Source organism: Lampetra fluviatilis, chromosome 3 (assembly GCF_964198595.1).
Source record: "Lampetra fluviatilis chromosome 3, kcLamFluv1.1, whole genome shotgun sequence".
Lineage (NCBI taxonomy): Eukaryota > Metazoa > Chordata > Hyperoartia > Petromyzontiformes > Petromyzontidae > Lampetra > Lampetra fluviatilis.
The window spans coordinates 18,162,189-18,180,266 of NC_136277.1; the positions used below are offsets into that span (position 1 = coordinate 18,162,189).

Genomic DNA, 18,078 nt, shown 5'->3' on the forward strand with positions numbered 1-18,078 from the left:
TTACATTGACTTAAAACCATTTAAATGAACCGTTGTGTCTTTGACATTTTAGGATCGGCCATGATCCATTCATTGCTATATGAAGGCCTCTCCAAGTCATCGCCATCACTCATGGCCTCGGCCAGGGGCGGTTTCTTCATTAGGGCGATTGGGCGACGCACCACCAATGTCATTCAACCACAGAGTCACGCTAGCCGTCACTGTGCCTCTGGATATAGTCCAATCAGCGTCATGCTACGTTCTGTGGAGTACCGCCTTTTTTTGGGCGATTTCCCTCCGGCTGAGAATCGCCCCGAGTGGTCCCATAGACTTACATTCAAAGATGTTTTTTTTCGAACGGGGGGCGCTGCAATGCATTCTCTATGGCTTCCGGGAGGGCTCGCCCTAACGTGCCTACGTCATCATACGTGCTTACGTCATCATACGTAAGCACGTTTCATCCAACAATATCATTTGTCGCCACCTAGTGGAATCTTTAATAAAAGAAACTTGAGTGGTTTGTTTTAATAGTGAGTATAGAAACAAACAAGATGTATTGTAAGAGTCACTTTATTTTTCATTAATATTAAAGAAGTGAAGTTGCCTTTACATGCTTAAGCTGTTAATTTATCCATTGCATGGGTGGACCTTATCCTTATCAATCATCCAGACATTTGCCCCCCCTGAGAGATTTTGCAGGAGCCGCCACTGGCCTCGGCATATAACAATATATCGAGATCCTGCACACGAGCCAATCCCATTGCTCCCACTCCACGGTGGTCATCCTCTGGGATGTTTACCCTCCGTTGGCTGCCACTGCATCGGGTGCTTCAACCCATCACCCCTTCTACTCAAGCGTCATGGCAACGCCCATTTACGTTATTAACAATCGATGTCTCCAATTTGCATGTGTTCTCTGAATCTGTGTGTGTTCCTCTTCCATATATTTCAATGCGACGAGAAGCACGCATCTCTCTCCGTGGCACTTTTCGTACCGCTCACATTTATTCCATTTGCTTCGTGTGTCCCTGTTTTTGATCCATGTCATAGCGGGTCATATGCAGTGATTTTAAACTTTATTTTATAGGCACACCGCTTTGTTGCGTTCATTACCGACTTCAGTTATCCAAAACTACTCCACCGGTGTCATACAACCTCGGCCTCGTATATAAACCAGTCGGAAGTATCTTAGTGGTCAGCATATTCACAAATGAGTCAGTTTGTACTGGGTCAATGTTTCCGTCTCTATAGCCACCCATTAACGTGACATCATTCATTCATGTAGATTATTGTGTACCTACATTGAAATGCAAACATAATTTCTGAAAATGTTATGAAATAGAGAGATATGAACATGCATCTATCGCTCGATGAAGGCCTCCGTTATGCATGGTAGTAAATGGAGGGGGTGTTTTGTGATATTTCACACAACTGTGGGTTGATGAAGAGAAGGGTGCACGGATCTGAAAATGACCATCATCGAATGTGAAAAGTAATTCCTTTAGAAACATGAGCCATGGCCATGAATGACTGTATATTTCCATATTCTATGGTTATTTCGGTAAAGTCACGTAGATAAAAAAAAAGTGATTTGAAGAAATGAAGTGTATATTTCCACTGGGAAAAAAAATGTATTTCAAATAACTAACATTTTAATTAGTGGGTATTTTTCATCATCTCACTACCACGTGGCTGAAAGTGGCATGTTATAGCGAACTGCCTTGGGAGAAGAAGTAACAGGAATGTTGATGCCCAACAGCTCAATGGCACATCACACATTCCGAGACGGTGGTTAATGAAGCAATTTACACAGTCATTGGATGGTTTAACACGTAGGAGGCTTTTGCGACCAATATCATCCATAATAGAGGTTTTTTGGGTTAGATCGCGTAAATATGTGACGTTAAAACCCGCAACCATCCGACACGGCCAACTAGTAAGGGATGTCACATAAACCGAACTTGCCAATTCGTCACGAGTACAGCACATCGGTGTATTGTAGAGCCAAGCCACAACATTCACAATCCGAGTACGACGTTTCGCCAGTAATTACAACTTGCTTCATCAGGCGACAAATCTGGCTGTCAAATCTGGCTGTCGCCTGATGAAGCTAGTTGTAATTACTGGCGAAACGTCGTACGACTAGTTGGCTGTGTCGGATGGTGGCGGGTTTTAACGACACATTTATATATTTACGCGATCCAACACAAAAAAACCTCTATTATGGAAGTCATTGGATAGTTGGCACAATTTCTTAAAACCTTCACAACTGCAATTATAAACTTTGTTCAAACATCTTTACCACTGGCTCACTTATAATACAGTATCAGCCTACATCAGCTTGGACGGTTAAATGTCACAAACTGCATACACCATTCACCTGTCAAAAGCAATGAAATCTAAAACAAACACAGAAGGACTGATCATTAGGCTCAGATTACAAGAAACACCGATGCGCAATGATTCCTCCATGGAGTACAGCAAAGAATGAGTGCTATTTTTACGAAGAGATTACGTCTCATTGTTTTCCTCATTTCCCAATTTACACGTAATGTTTATATAAAAAAAACAAATACACCTAGAGTAATGATAACAATACGATAGTAATCATCATTCACAAACATGCTATTTAAGAGGCAGATGCAAGCCCGTTGAGACAAAAAGTAGTCTTTATAAAATTGAATCTATAGAAAAGTGGACTCAATTCATTATGCTGTAAAGATAAAAATATCATTGCAAAACAATTGTTCGAGCTGCAGTGCCTTACTGAAAATGTGCAATGGGCACAGTGTAAATAACAGACTTAAACCAAGGATGCATCAATGAGCACTTGCACTAATTTAAAATAAGCAACAATTTACACTCAACACAAATGATTGTGCCGTAGGCATGTAAGTGCGGCTAAAGCTACAGGATTAAGGTGATGTCTGTTACAAAACCTCCATTCAAACTATGTTTTTTTAATGAAACATCTTCAAACATCATAAATCTGTGCAGACAAATAGTACAGTGAAACTGTTACACATATTAATGCTGGAAGTTCTCTTGGCAGTTCCATTCATCCGTGGTTTATTCGCAGAAAGTACTGTAATCAATTTGGCTGTGGATAAATGCAGTTAATAATTATATCTGTTGCTAAACAAGAATAAAATATACGTGTGGATAACGGGATTCTCCACTGATCAAATTCAGGAGTGCAGATAACAGGAAGAACAGAAACTGAAGTGATATGGGAGGCATTTAACTGTATATATTTAAAGTATAATGCATTGTGCAGAAATCCTGCAGAAGCAGCAGACTTTGAGGTCCAAATAACAGCGAAATCCCTTTCATCAAGAACCCTATTACCTGCAATTCCTCTTGTCCGGGTTCCAGGGTGGGCTACGGCCAATGAGCATTAGCAGCAAATAGACAGTTTAACACGTCGGCTTTCGTCACCAATATTATCCATGAGAGGTTCTTTGGGTTAGATCACGTAAAGAAAATATGTCGTTAAAACCACCACCACCAGAAACGGCCAATAAGTAAGGTATGTCATGTAAAAAAAACATGACAATTCGTTACTAGGTCAGTGTTACTAGTTCAGTGTTGGGAAGTAAACCCACAACATTTACAATTCGAGTATGATGTTTCGCCGGCAAATACAACCAGCCATCAGGCAACCGCCAGAAATGAAGTATAAAACAATGCATGCTGGCAATAGCTTCCTAAGATCCACCATTTTAAATATGAGATGAGCTGTGTGAGTAATCAATTGCTGGTTCACCATTTCCTGCTGATGGCCAGAGTAGAAATGTTAATGCGAAAGTGTGGCTTTTCAATGGGCGGAAAAGAACTCCCAAAGGTGTGAACAAGCGTGCACACCTCCGGGGGAGTTCTACACCGCACGAGTGATGCAGCCACGGCAAACAATGCACTTCTCATTAATGGACTCGATGCAAGCTCAGCCAGAGAATATCATAATTGGCTACGATTACAGAGAGCAGTTATAAAAAAAAAAGTAGGAAACGCGATTTTCCGGTAATGATAAATTTTTTAACAGATAAGGCGGGAGCCAAATCGTGTTATCCCAGACTTTCCACAGACACACAGTTCAGGGTCAGTGCTGATTATGATATTTACAGTGGTATCAATACATTCCCAATAGTGAGTATAAATTGTGTGCATTGTGTGCAAGCCCATGATTACACCAAAGTACACTTTAAGGTATAGGCATTTAAATATTGTGACATAACCCAATATACAGTGGTGTGTTGGCCCTTGTGTGATTTTGCCCATTTATCCACATTTTATGACCGCAAAAAAAATGGACGATAAATGTTCTTGTTAGCCAGTTCTTTCAAAGAATAAAGCCAAAAGGAGAAGGTCATGTTGTCATGTGACACAGCTAATTGTGGATAATGATTTTTTTTTAATTTAACACAACATGAAAATTGCTCTTCTCCTATACAACCATGACCCACCTCTGTCCCTACTAGTCTCAGAGAGTAAGTTCTACTGGAATGCTACCAAATACTAGGTGTACCGAGCCGTAGGTCTCCGGCAGAGATGAGAAGGATGCCTCACACTTTGCATTGTATGCACGATGCGATCATTGCACCAAAATCCAGGATAACTCTAAGCTGAAGGATGGAACATGTAATACAGCCGAATATTAATGTGCAATTGTTTTTTTTTACTGCCAAGCAATGCATCTGCAAAACCTTGGTGATCCATAGATAACAGGAAGCATTACATGTCCCATGGCCTCCAAGGCTATCATTCACAAACTGCATGGGGGCTGATAAAAGGAATCCTACATTATATCAACATGAGATACCAATGTAATGAACAAACTGTCATGTTGACAATTTCAAACTGGCCTCACAAATCACATATAGTCCGACCAAGCAGCTCAGAAGATTGTGATTTCAAACCCAAGTCACTGTGACTTTTTGAAATGTTTCAGCAACATGAGACGTCTGTTGCGCACAATACAGGTTGGGTTTTTTACATTTTGTGCAGATTAAAATCAACCTCTTTTCATCTCCACACATTTATTTCAGTTTCCTTCCAGACAACTAAATAACAAAAGAATCATTTATCTCACACCATTACTCACAGAATGCTCTTAAAAATCGGAATCCTCTGTTAAGCTTTCTTGGGTATACATTTCCTCTATTATTCCTTAACATGGTAACACACCCCAAATAAAAGCAAACCATAAATAAACATCTATGAATTACCGTTATAGATATGCAAAAAAATATTTCCAGGCCATAACAAATGTTTAATAACGCCTTAATTTGTTTGGATGGAGCTGCACAATGACCTCGGTGAGATGAGTCGTGCAGCAAAATGAGCACCTGCATTACAGATTGTGATTTCTCAGCGTGAGACGCAGCAGCGCTTTACAGAATACCCGCCACAGCCACTCCTTTTAGAGAACGCTGTGCACGTTCGGACCCAACCCTGACAATGCCTGTATATTTGGACTTAGCATGTCTCTCTCCCCGCGTAGATTTTTCTCTGGGTTCTCTGGCTTTTCCCTCCACATTAAGAATCAACATCCATTTAGAGTGTGTCTGCCAAATATTTGCATATATTAAGCCACTTCGTTGAGCTGTCATTTGTGGCCAGGTGGCTTCTGAAAAAGCGCTATATCGCTCAGTGGGCCCTACCTGGTGAAATAACAAAAAGCTTAGTTTAAAATGCGATTGATGCTGGGCCTCTTCGGCCAAATCAGGTCATCAGGAATGCCGGCCACACTCCGATCCCCCCACATAACCAGGCTCTTGGACAGTGTTGACATCTGCCATTCCCGACTAAAAACCTATCCATTAAAAAAAAATCCTCATTATTTACATTCCTCTTTGGCTGTCGTGCTGAGACCCGGTTCTTTCTTTAATGTCTTTCTTCTTTTCAGTCATGGTGCCTTGAGACTTTTTTGTGAAAGGTGTAAATTATTATTATTCCCACAAGACCATCATGATATTTCATGCCATATCCACCTCCCTGTGTGCATGCTGACTCATTCCACTACTGAGTGAGTTGCAGCATCGTTCGTGAGAGCCATTACCTGTTTTGGCACAAATCTGGCAAATGTATTGATCCAATGGAAAGCCTACCATAGAAATATTACATTTACTCTACAATGGGTTATTGAAAATAGAAAATACAAAAAAAAGGCATTCCAAAACAGAAAGCGTACTAAATAAGTATTCACAAGCAGAGGCTATATGCGTTATCCTTCACGTAAATTTCTAATCTCAAGATCGACACACATTGCACCGTGTGTGTAAGAAGGGTTGTTTTTCAATGGGTATATGTTGTATGTAATGGGCGATTGCAACCCCCTGCATCTGCTGGAGGTCACTACATTAAGCAGTGTTGAAACAGAATTGATTTTTCTCAATTGAATCGTGACTGAATTGTGACAATCCATTGATTTGCAGGGAGGATGGGGGGTGAATCATGACACTCCTAATGCTGAGATTCTGGTTATACATCCTACAAATTGCATATTGATCCATACGTTGTCTGCTATATTGTCCCCCTATATCACCACAAGGGATTGTCCCTCTGCATCATCAGCACACTGGGTTTGCGCTCTCAGAGGTCGCCAGCTCATTCTCCTGGCCCTGGTGCAAGGTTCTTAAATCCGCCCTGCCTCTGTCCACCCGGCAGCATAAATTAGCTCCCTCTGGTGGAGGCCCTTCCACCAGCAGTGGTTTGATCAATACATTGCAGGACTGCACCTTTACCTTTTATATCACCATGGGTACATTTAATGCGATGTATGAACGGAGTTGGTTATTAGGTACTATTCAAAATGAGCATTAGGCACAAGCGTCCCGTGTTTGTGGCATGGTTCGCCTACAGTGCCACGGGTGTGCTATTGTGATCAGCTCTGTTGCTACTGGTTGCTTTGGTGCACGCTAATAATCAGTATCGTTGACTGCAGCATCAAACACAATTCATAGAGTTAATTAGGCAATCATGCCAGCAATGACTTCACTGTGATTGACCGCACATGGTGATTTGAATCCTTGTTCAATGGTGATCTCAAGAAGAGAAAATTAATCCACATTATTTTGTAATTGACCGGTAGTTTTTGAATCCTTCTTACAGGATTCTTACATTTAGTAAAATCATATGTCAGACAACAGCTTCCCAACTTTGAGGTCGACACGGGACCAATATGGCGTAAAGATATAAACCCAAGGTTTTAGGTGTGTTTTATAGGAAATGTGACAAAAACATCACCCTACACTAAATAAATAGAATTTAAAAAAGGTAACACACAAACATGTTATCATGATTGAACCAAGCTTCGTTTTTGTGCACATTGCCCTTACATTTTGACAATGTGTTTCATGATAATGTGTTTTGTTTCGTTTCATGAGTCAACAGCATTGAAATTCCAACCCGAGGCATGCCGAGCGAAGGCCTGTTTGCAGGTAAGCGAGGGAGCAGGCCCCTTCAGCGAGCATGCCGAGCGAGTAATGGGTACTCGAGAGCAAGCCTGCCGCCCCCCGTCTGCACAGTGTGCTGCACCAGAAGATGCTAATTAAACATCAGGCTACAGACACTTAGAACAAAATAGTATCCCTTTCACTTTCGTTCTAAGATGCGCAGGCAACAGTTACAGAATAGCTGGGGTAAGAATATAAAATACATCCCCCACCCCTCCCACCAAGATGCTGGGTCTCAATACAGGAATAATTTGTTTTAATGATTAGACTGTTTAATAACGGTCCTTCCAATTATTGCTCAATTTGTACCCATCTTCTCGGTTGAAAATTAGACTGTTTGTTTTTCAGTACTTACTTATGATAAGTAAGTGAAAAGTATAAAAATAGAATAGCCAGGAAGGTTTCAAAGGTCAGGGTTTGGAGGGTGGCATTTTGTTGCCAAATGCTGTGCTTGGCTCATGATACACAAGCTGAGGAATGAGCACCTAATGTAAGTGCATCACAGCTGGTGTCAATCACAAATCAGGATTATTATAAGGTGTTTATTTGTATGTATATACAATTCAAACGGCAAATCTTGGCGAAGCCAATATTAAATGTATTTTCTTACATAGGCTACAAGTGTTGTGACCAGCTACAACGGCCGGCGATATGTGAATGTTCTTCACAATCACTGTCGAGTCCTACCTGTCTAGTGGAAGATGTTGTGGTGTCTGCCCAGGAACACTATAATCATCACTGTTGGATCCACAGTCGTAGTTCAAACTATTTTTTGCTTTTGTATTGAATAGCAGAAGCAATACAGTGCTGACCCGCACCGATTGGAGCTGTGACAGGCGAACGGGTTGGGATGTCCAACTGCCTCCGATCTCTTCTCCGTGAGGAGCACAGAAGCAAAGGTCCTTCCTGACGACTGCACCCAGATGCTGCAGATGTTGGGAGGAGACGAGACAGCGCTTCTCTAGATTGTTCAAACTGCCATGCTCCTCCAGGAACCATGAGGCCTGGGTAAGAGTCACTTCCTGGTCCTGGACAAGCCTCGACAAACCTTTTACATGGTGCCATTAAAATCGATGAAGACTTTAAAAAAATATAAAAGAGAATAAGCCAAACTTGTCGGGCATTCAAAAATAGCCGGAAAAGTGATCTCGGTTGCAGCAATCTGCAACCTAGATAAGGAAAATGAAAACAAGATATCGTAAGAACGATTAACCTTTCCTAAAATGCTCGAAGCCACTCTGCTTAATGGGCATGGTTGGAGGGAGGAAAAAGCGATGGTGGTGGTGGGGGTCACATAAGAGGGCGACTCTATTAGCAGAGCAGCTTGCAGATTCTGTCACGGAAACAATGCCAGCCATAAGAAATATCGGCATTAACACGGGCACCGGCGCTGGCCAATAAACGCACACTCACGCGCGCAGCTTCGGTAACAACATGGTGTATTCGCCAAATATTGTGCGCTTGCTGTGTACCTTTCTCATATTGGTCTTCTCTTCTCTTGCTTGAAGAGTTAGTTTGGCAGCAGAGAGTACACGTTGTCCCCAAGATGAGAATGTCGTAGTGTATAAAGTTGATTCTCGAAAGATCGACTGAAATGAATAAAATGACTGGCACATCATAGCGGCTCTCCCGTTGCTCTTGTCCTTCACTAACATTGGCCCAAATAACCAAATCGCTGTTGTGCCAGGCGCTTGTTTATGTATACATCACGTCGTAGTGTATGATCTGGCCTTTAGTGTATCACAGACATGGGTTATACTCTGGACATTTGGTAAGATAGCTGTTTTCAAATTGACGTTATAATGTACTCAAAGTTCTTTGCCAAAACTCAATGGAAAGCCCATTTCTGCTAAGACAAAGAAGCCCAACCATATAACTTGTATATTTAAACTCTGATGACAATCAGAACATTTAGGACTAAAATGTTCATACATTTTGTGATCACAATTTGATAATTAAAAATAAATAAGTCCGGGAGAGAAATATTTCATGTTTTGTAAAATTCTCCGCAGAGCCATAACCCCCCCCTAACACATTCACAATGAGGCATCCATAGACAAACACATTCGCCATGGCCGATATCTCATTGTTAATGCTTTCAAAGCACCAAAGTGCTATATCCACAGTTTCTATGCCATTACATTATGAGCTTAGCATGGCAGGTTTTCGGCTGATTCAGCAGAATGTCAACACATGAACAAAAGCGCCACCTCTTACCAATGATATGCAAGCATAATTTCGATTTACTACAGAGCCAAATAAAGTAAATGCCAGAGTGCCCAGCTTTAGAAAACAGACCAGATTTATAAAATAACAGTGCAATTCATGAAAGAAAAACATCAAATTCCATTGACCCTGATATTTTTCTTATACAAGTGACATACAACCTCAAAGCATTTAACAACATAACAATACTATAACCTGCTACCATCTAGTAGATGATAAGAGTTTCAAAAAATATATATACACAGGAATAGATTAATAATAATAGTGTCAACTTTTTTATCAGCCCAGTATTCGCTCGCTCTCGAAGAGACAGATCGACTCAAGAGGCGGTGCGAGGAACCACACAGGCAGGAAGGCAGGCGATGAGCTGGTGCCAACAATTGCCCAAGCTTTGCAGTTCCCTATATGTTAAGATTTAATCAACTAATCAATGAGTGTTTATACATATGGGAGGAAAACAGAGCACCGGGAGAAAACCCACGCATGTGAGGGAGAAATACTGTATCCCATGCAGATGGAACAGATGAAATTTCACACTTTTCTGTACCGCCTTCTCATGGAAAGCCAGGGTATGGCACCTCGACACCCATGGGAAGAGCGTTTCACAATATTTATGCGATCCACTAATCCTTGTTGCCTCCGCGGTGCTGGATTACAGGTGTACATAGCCACGAAGGATAAGAGTAAAACAGTATTAATAAAATATGACTCATGAAATGCCAATGTGATTTAAACACACCAATATAAATATAATTTAAAGTTCTCATGTCGACATGCAAACCATCACAATATCGTAGAACTTAAGTGAAAGGGGCCCTTGAACTAAATTTAGTCCAGATTTGAATTTAAGATAAAAAACACTGCTTTTAAAAACAAAAGTTGGTGGTGTACATTAAAAATCGTAGGGCATATGAAGGTAATTTTTTTTAGGATAATTTTTCTATTATTTGATGCAAACTGCTGAACCAGCCCCCATAATTGTAACTAAATAATTAAGTAGACATCCTTTAGTCTCGTCACGTAATAATGTTTCTATCCAACTGTCTTTGCTTTACACACAATTATATTCCAGCGGCATTCGTTTAAGCATGCAATCAAGCCGTGGCCTGGTTTCAACATCCTGGCTCTCATCAGCATAAATAGGCTTCTTGAACAAATACTGCTGGACTTCCAAACGTTTTTGGCAAGAGCACTCCATCTACAAGTCAGGCTCTAGTCAACTTAAAACCTAATCGTGCATTGTTGTGCAGCATCAGTGGTAACCAAGTTAATAAAGAGTACAGTAAATACTCATTTTCATCAATCCCCTACAACCTGTAACTTTAACTGGGTCATGTATGCAGTATCCACGTTGCGTTTTTTGTATCGTTGATGGATAAAACAGAGAGACATCTGCAAGCAAACAGGGTAGTGATGTTGATCTTCCAAGTTGATACAGTCCAGCATATATGTCGAATTAATTCATATTCATCTATGAAATTAATGTGTGAAATACGTTGCTGCTACTTACACCAGCTCATGACCGAGCATCAATGTTTAACGTGCCGAAGGACAAAATCATACTTCCAGTTTACTTGACTCCACGTTAAAATGAGCCGCTGGCTGACAAAGCAGGCACAGGCAATACATACAAGGCCAATATGACCACCCGAACACTTATTGAAAGCAGGCATAAGTTACAGCCCAAGCCTAGGTGACACTTAATATGAAAAATGAAAAAAATGCGAACGTAAATGTAGTGGTGGAATCCATTTTGCCCATGAGCAAGCGTCCATGTCTTCTTCACCAGGGTGCACACGTGTATCGGTCGCATGTACACATACCCCTGCTACATCAACTACAAGGGAAATTACAAAACCAAGATCACCAAACGGTATTGTCAGGTCAAATTTCGATGACCTCAACATCTTGAGCTCATACTGACCTAATATTTGGGTGTCAGCCTTCTTCACCGAAGGCAAAGTTGTCCACCAAATTTCTTTAAATTTGGTTTGGTCAAGTACACTTTTGAGCAATTTGGTAGGGAGTGACCCAGCCGCATGTCTGTGTATAACCAACCGTACCTTGCTCTGTTCCAGGGCCTCGATCCATTGCTGCCGGAGCTCCGGGTGCTCCGTTCTCAGGTACCACACGTTGTCGTTGACGCCGACGTCGAAGCGACACTCGTCAAACTCGTGCGGCTGCAGTCACCAACAACAACAACAAACACACGCTCAGTACGGCGGATGTATGTATGTTGACCTTTTTGTGCACCGTACGTATCTGTATTTGAATTATTACCAACAAATATATTGAAATTTATTAAAACAGTATTTACAGACCCATGGTAACCCAGCTACATTTAAAAATAGGTCATAAACGTGAAAAGCTCTTACGTCGTCAAAATATTATGAATTGAATTACACCAACAGTGTCATAAGTGTTGTCCATTTAGGTGAGACGCATGCGGTGCTCATTTTTGGCTAACCATCGAACAAAGACGGTCACCACATCGTACGCAATTCAGATGCGCTTCGGTAGCCGTCAGGATGCTCTTCCTTCCGATATTAGGAAGCCACTGGAGCTATGCAGTTTGCCAAGCGGCTACTTTAATATGACCGTATAACATTTGCAAATTTCCCATGATGGTTTTGTAGGCAAATACAAAATAAATCAGTCTAAAAATAGTTAAGACTAAGGTCTGCTTTTTACTAACTTCTAAAATTAAGTTTGGTATAAAATATGTTTGCTATAAAATAATTGTGTAACAAGTGGAGAGAAATTAGTGAAGGCTGTCTGATAGTACATGACCATATAAGCTCTATGACTAATGCCAATAAAAACTCTTATATACGCACACAACTTTATCTATCTGTGATGAACGCTGCACTTTCCGTAGTTTTCCTACAGGGGGCGCTGCAAACCTACGCGCCCCCTGCATGAACGACGGAGGAGCAGGGACAGACGTTCGATTGTTGGAATCGATCTGCAGACGGTGGTCTTCTCGCACGGTTAGCTCTGTCGCCTTATCTCGATCCCACAATCCCAAACAGGTGAAAGTCCACATCGAACCAAACCCCCAGCAAGGCCATCTACTTAACGACGAGAGAAAATTCACACGAAATGTCGTTTTCAATGAAGTCTTCCAAATGTAAAATGATACAAGCTTTTAATGAATAAATAAAATTATCTAATTCAAAACAATACAATTTAAAGATGTTTCATTTTAAAACGTCAAAACGGAGCATCGGGTGCTTGCGTGAATGCGTCGTTCGTGTGAAATTTTTTTCTGGACTTTCCTGGTTGTTCGGGGGCACCACAGGCGCCCCCGAACAACCCCTAGTATTTGTACATTTATTAATGCGGCAATTCATAGCAAGACGAAAAGCAACGTGGGTTCCAAAAGTTACGTAAAAAAATAACACATCGGCCAATATTACGTTTAATTAAAAAAATATCAGCGTAGCTGCACTATAAACTACAATCAAACTAAATTACACAACGGGATGTGTAATTTCTTGCACACTTCCTGAGCTTGTTTATGTGTGTGATCAAAATTAACCATTTTGTTCAATAGTTTATTGGCAGCTTTGAGTATAGCAATTATGCGACTGTAAGACTTATTCTCAGCATCAGTCGTCAGTGATAAATTACAAAAGCCAATGCAATGCCGATAGATTATTATAAGTGTTATGAGTGTGTGAAATGTGTGCACATACGCACGGGGTTTGCAGTCCAACTTTTATTTGAAATAACATTTCAAATGGAAATAGCAAATAGTAAAACAAAACTGTATTACGTCCTTCCAAAAACATATTCTGTTCAAGGACAGGAGAAAATTGGTATGGCCTTCTTAATTTGCCAAACAATTGCATTTTATGATGCAGTGAATAAGTTGAAAAATGCTCCATACGATAAATTATAACTCTTTACAGGCAGGCTGTTACTGTAAAATCAATGTGTAAATCACGATACGTGACACCAGCAGGACCTGTTAGAAGCAATGAAGTCTTTGGAAACAGCAATTTAGATTCATTTTATAATTCTGCATGGCAATTTGTATTACAATTCGTTGTATTTCCTAATTAACAATGTCAATCTAGTGATGGGTATTTATATTCTTTGGGTCTTTCGGTCTGTACATGTCTTTTGAATGCAAGCATCGTGCAGAAGAGATTTCAGATTGGGAACCAATACCCAACTGCACGTACTTAAAAAAGAAAAATCCAACGACTCAAACCAAACACACAACTTTTTAAAGCACATGGTTGCAACAGAACGCCACGAACACGGATCGCAAACCCTTCAACAGCTGAATTGCAGAGACGCATAATCGGGGACACAAAACCGAAGTCCGCAACGACGCCCTCGTTTATTAACACCCATTAGCCGCAATATTCAAGTCTTCCACGGTGACACTAGGCCTTTAAACACAGATCATTGCGCAACACCTCAAAGTTACGTAACACTCGGAGGTATGTTTTAAAGCACTTGGCACCCCTCTGTACAACTGCAGTTCTTTGTAAAAACAAAAGCAACCAGAGCACTCAACCAGCAAAACCAGTTCACTGTATAGACCGGTATCAACGTCTGGCATGGTTACACACACACACAGGTAAAGGATTGGCAGTGCGTGTATGGAGTATATGTAAGTGATACTGGGTGGTTAGGCAACTTTACAGGCTCGAACTCATTCTCCAGCCTGCGGGAGCTGCCGAATTGAAAACCCATCTCGGCTCATCTTCGCAGATGTACTACTACTGTTGTTGGCATTCCATCAGAGGAAAATGTGCCACCCATAATTGGCTAGGGGAGGCGAGGCGGGCAGGAGAAGACATCCCCCTCACCCCGGCCCCATCATTGTCGGTAAAAAGAGAAGCAAACTTTTTATCGAAACAAAAACCATCTTCATTTGTATAAAGACAAGTGAAGCACACGCATGGCCAGCAAATAGGTGCACAGCAGCCTATACTGATGAGCCAAGAATGTGCGTGTCCCGCGCGTGACGTCATGAGGCCCACCCCTCCCCTCATTAATAATAGTGAGTTGGGTGACGTCACTCCACATGCCGCACCCCTCCCCAATAACCATTAGCGGGTGACGTCTTTCCAAATGCCGCACCCCTCCCCAATAATCATTAGCGGGTGACGTCACTCCACATGGGGCAACCCCCCCACTAATTAATAATCATGAGCTGAACAATTTTTCTATTGAATATTTCATATTTACTTCAATATACACCTGTCCTTGGACGGGCAAAAAGCTAGTAGTTTAATAATTGAGATATGTTTATTAAAATATATTATTATTACTACAACCAGCAGCAGAGTACTCTAAACGCGTGACGTCGTTTCTAAATGTGGTGGTATAAACCGGAGGACCCGCAGAAAAATCCACACGAACACGGGCAAAATATTCAAACGCCACACAGAAAAGCGCCCGAGTCAGGAGTCGAACCCAGGCTTTGTTTGCTGCATTGCCACTCGTGCCTCGTGAATACTTGTTTTCACACGTGATGAAATTACTCCAATTGACCTTTTTGGGGTTTCAATTACGTAAGAAATGAGGCACCCATTTATCAGTCAACATCCAGTCTTAGGCTCACCGCACTTGCATCTAATCGAGTACGTGAGAATTATTTAGCTTGTACCACGCTAGAGGTTCACCGGTCGATTCTTCAATCAAATCCCAAAAAAGCCCTAAATCGTCGGTACGGAAAATTGTTGCATGCCAAGTTTCAACACTGCCTTGCAATAGAGATGAATACAGTTCCACGACAGACACAGCTACGTTAACACATGAAGAAATTAACACGTAATCAACCGTGGCGGTGGTAAAATTATTGCGAAAATGTGGAAAAGCACTCGCAGGATGGAGGTGCACGGGAACTTGCACTCCTTACTTAAAGCAAAGGCCTCATAGGAGCAGACTGCAAGCCATGAGCATTATTGGCAGGTGACTTTCCTAGCAGTGAGTCACTCGTCCATTTGGTTTCCAGGTGGAACTGGATGTGTGGGAGGGTATCTGCCTCCCTATTCACTGCTTGCAGTGAGACATGACGTATGCTTATCTTGGGGGCTCCTAAAACAGAGCATTTGAAACGTATTAAAGTGTATTTATTTCAATTGGCATAAGCCGTCTATTCCATTGGGATGTTCCCGGCTGAGTTTGCATTGTGCTGTGTAATCGGCTGTTTCCATGCACCCTGTAAATATGGATTAGTTTAGACACAGACACGTTCCTGCTGTGGTGCAGAGAAACATGTTCTGAGATTTGTAAGTAGTCTCACGAAATGTGTGTTGTTGTAACGCTAGGTGAAGGTTATAATCGTTTAAACAACAAGCTCTGCAAACTGGCTTGGTGACGTTTGTTTCCTGTTGCTTTCGGAATTCTCAAAAGGTTACTCGAGGTTAGATCTTTGTTCTTAAGGCGCTTCTACTGAGAATCCCATAGAGGGGCGTAATGTAAACTTTCCTTAGTCGTGTGTGCTTTCACTGTGACTTGAGGGCGAGCCTTTGGCGCATGTGCTGAACTCAAAGGATTGTAAACATAGATTAGTTTGTGTTTTTTCATTTTTGAGAATTTTCGATTGATCATGAATAGTTTAAAATTCATCCATTTGGATGTTCAAGTCTCAGCTGTCCTCACTGAACCATAAACTGTAAAAATGTGTTATTAACAAAATAAAATAACCGCTGGAGAGACAACTTGAAAATAACGCAGAACACAGTTTTCGGAGGCAGATTTGTATCAAAATTATTAAATAAAGAGGAGACAAGAGCAGCAGGAGAGAGTGCATTTATAAAGTTAGACATAATTAAATGGAGCATACAAATGTCTGAAGAAGAGCGTTTTAAATCAATGCACACTGCGAGCCATGGGCATGGGTCACAAAAACATGGCCACTGGCAATGAAAATGGAATAAAAGCAGAATAGTGCAGAAAGAGGCATGGGGAAATGAATGCTTGGAATTACGCGGAGAAAGGAAATGAACACATGGATCAGGAAACAAACACAAATCAGGGCATTCACATTGAAAATGTATAACATTAAAGACACGCTTGGGCAGGACATCCCTAAACAAGATGCTGCATGCATTTTGAACTTATTTCCCACCGGTAGCAGCCAATCGTGTTAATCGGAGGTGCTAATGCTGGCCATAGGATGAGACCCTACCCAAAATGGCAGCCAAAGGAGAGAACGCATCCAAGAGGACAAACGCTACGGAGATGGAGCGATCAGATCATCTCACGTGAAGGAGTACAATGGTTGCGTAGCTGCAGAGCCACAAGAGATGGTGACAGTAAGGGGAAGTCATCATTCTGGCCTCGATGTGTCGTGACGAAGGACCATTTCCCAAAACGTCACCGATTATTTATTTTCTATGATCGCGCACACGTCAAATGTCGAACGTGTTGCCCTTTTATGTAAATGACGACCGTTTCAATACGGCCATATATATTGTGCCACATTTTACTAACCCAGAACAAGCGGCTGTTAAGTATGGGGAGAGACCGTGAGAGAACACCACACCGGTTCCAATCCCATGAACCGATTTCCCGCAACGAGAAGCATGAGGAGGCGGCAGTGGGGGCAAAGAGCTGGAAGGGGGGGACCAATGGATGGTAACTCAAGCCGACGGGACGGTGCAGAGTGCAAATGATGCGACTGGGGGAGTATTAGCGTTGATTGAAGCGGGAAGTCAGTGGTGTGTGTCACATTAAATGAGTGGTGGGATGAGTGGAGAATAATAATTTTTAGTAAGTGGCAGGGAACGTGCGTAAGCGCGAGTGGTAAATGTGAGTGATAAGCATGAGTGCTAAATTAATCTGACTTGTTCGAGTAATTAATACAATATAGAATTGAGTGAAAAGAGCATACAAAAACATCATTAAGGTTTAAAAATAGGGTATTAAATCAAAGGTGATGTGCATTATTAAATAATTATTGATGGCAGTTTCAGCTACGTCGATATATACAGACACAAACAAGGTCGTATGAGGATTTTATCTGAGACGTTTCATCTCTCTCCACCTCCACGTGGCCGCCACGGCGCTGGCGAGAGACACAACCCATCAACAGGAGACAGTCTCCCAGGTGTTTGACAACAACTCAGGTGCGATCGTTTCAATTTCCCTTGGTATTTGTTCACCTGAGGACGATTGCTTGTGTTGCGATCGAAACGTCGTGATTTTTTATCATTTCATTATTTTTCTACCTACGTGACTTTACCGAAAGAACCAAAGAGTATGGATCCTTGCAGTCACGAAAACTTCAAATCTAGAATATCATGAATAATGCACAGAAGCCATCTTGCATACCATCTTCCTCATCTCATCGCACAGACGCCAACATGATAAAAATATACTAAAGAGTCATATATTTGTTTTAAAAGTGAAACATTTTCGAGTTGTCATATCAATTTGTTAGAAGTAAAAC

General features: G+C 41.5%; 1 protein-coding gene across 3 annotated transcripts in view; it reads right to left on the reverse strand.

The window, feature by feature from the left end:
- The window catches only part of LOC144953765 (ceramide transfer protein-like), a 95,481-nt gene that overhangs the window by 55,615 nt on the left and 21,788 nt on the right, over positions 1-18,078 (reverse strand). The window contains exons 2-4 of one of the 3 annotated variants that reach the window (XM_078884385.1): positions 11,723-11,839; positions 8,906-9,022; positions 8,252-8,359 (exon numbers count right to left, since the gene is read on the reverse strand). In XM_078884385.1, coding sequence (XP_078740511.1) covers positions 8,252-8,359; positions 8,906-9,022; positions 11,723-11,839 — 342 coding nt within the window. The remainder of the gene's footprint in view (positions 1-8,251; positions 8,360-8,905; positions 9,023-11,722; positions 11,840-18,078) is intronic. The other 2 variants (XM_078884398.1, XM_078884404.1) reach the window with 2 other exon arrangements.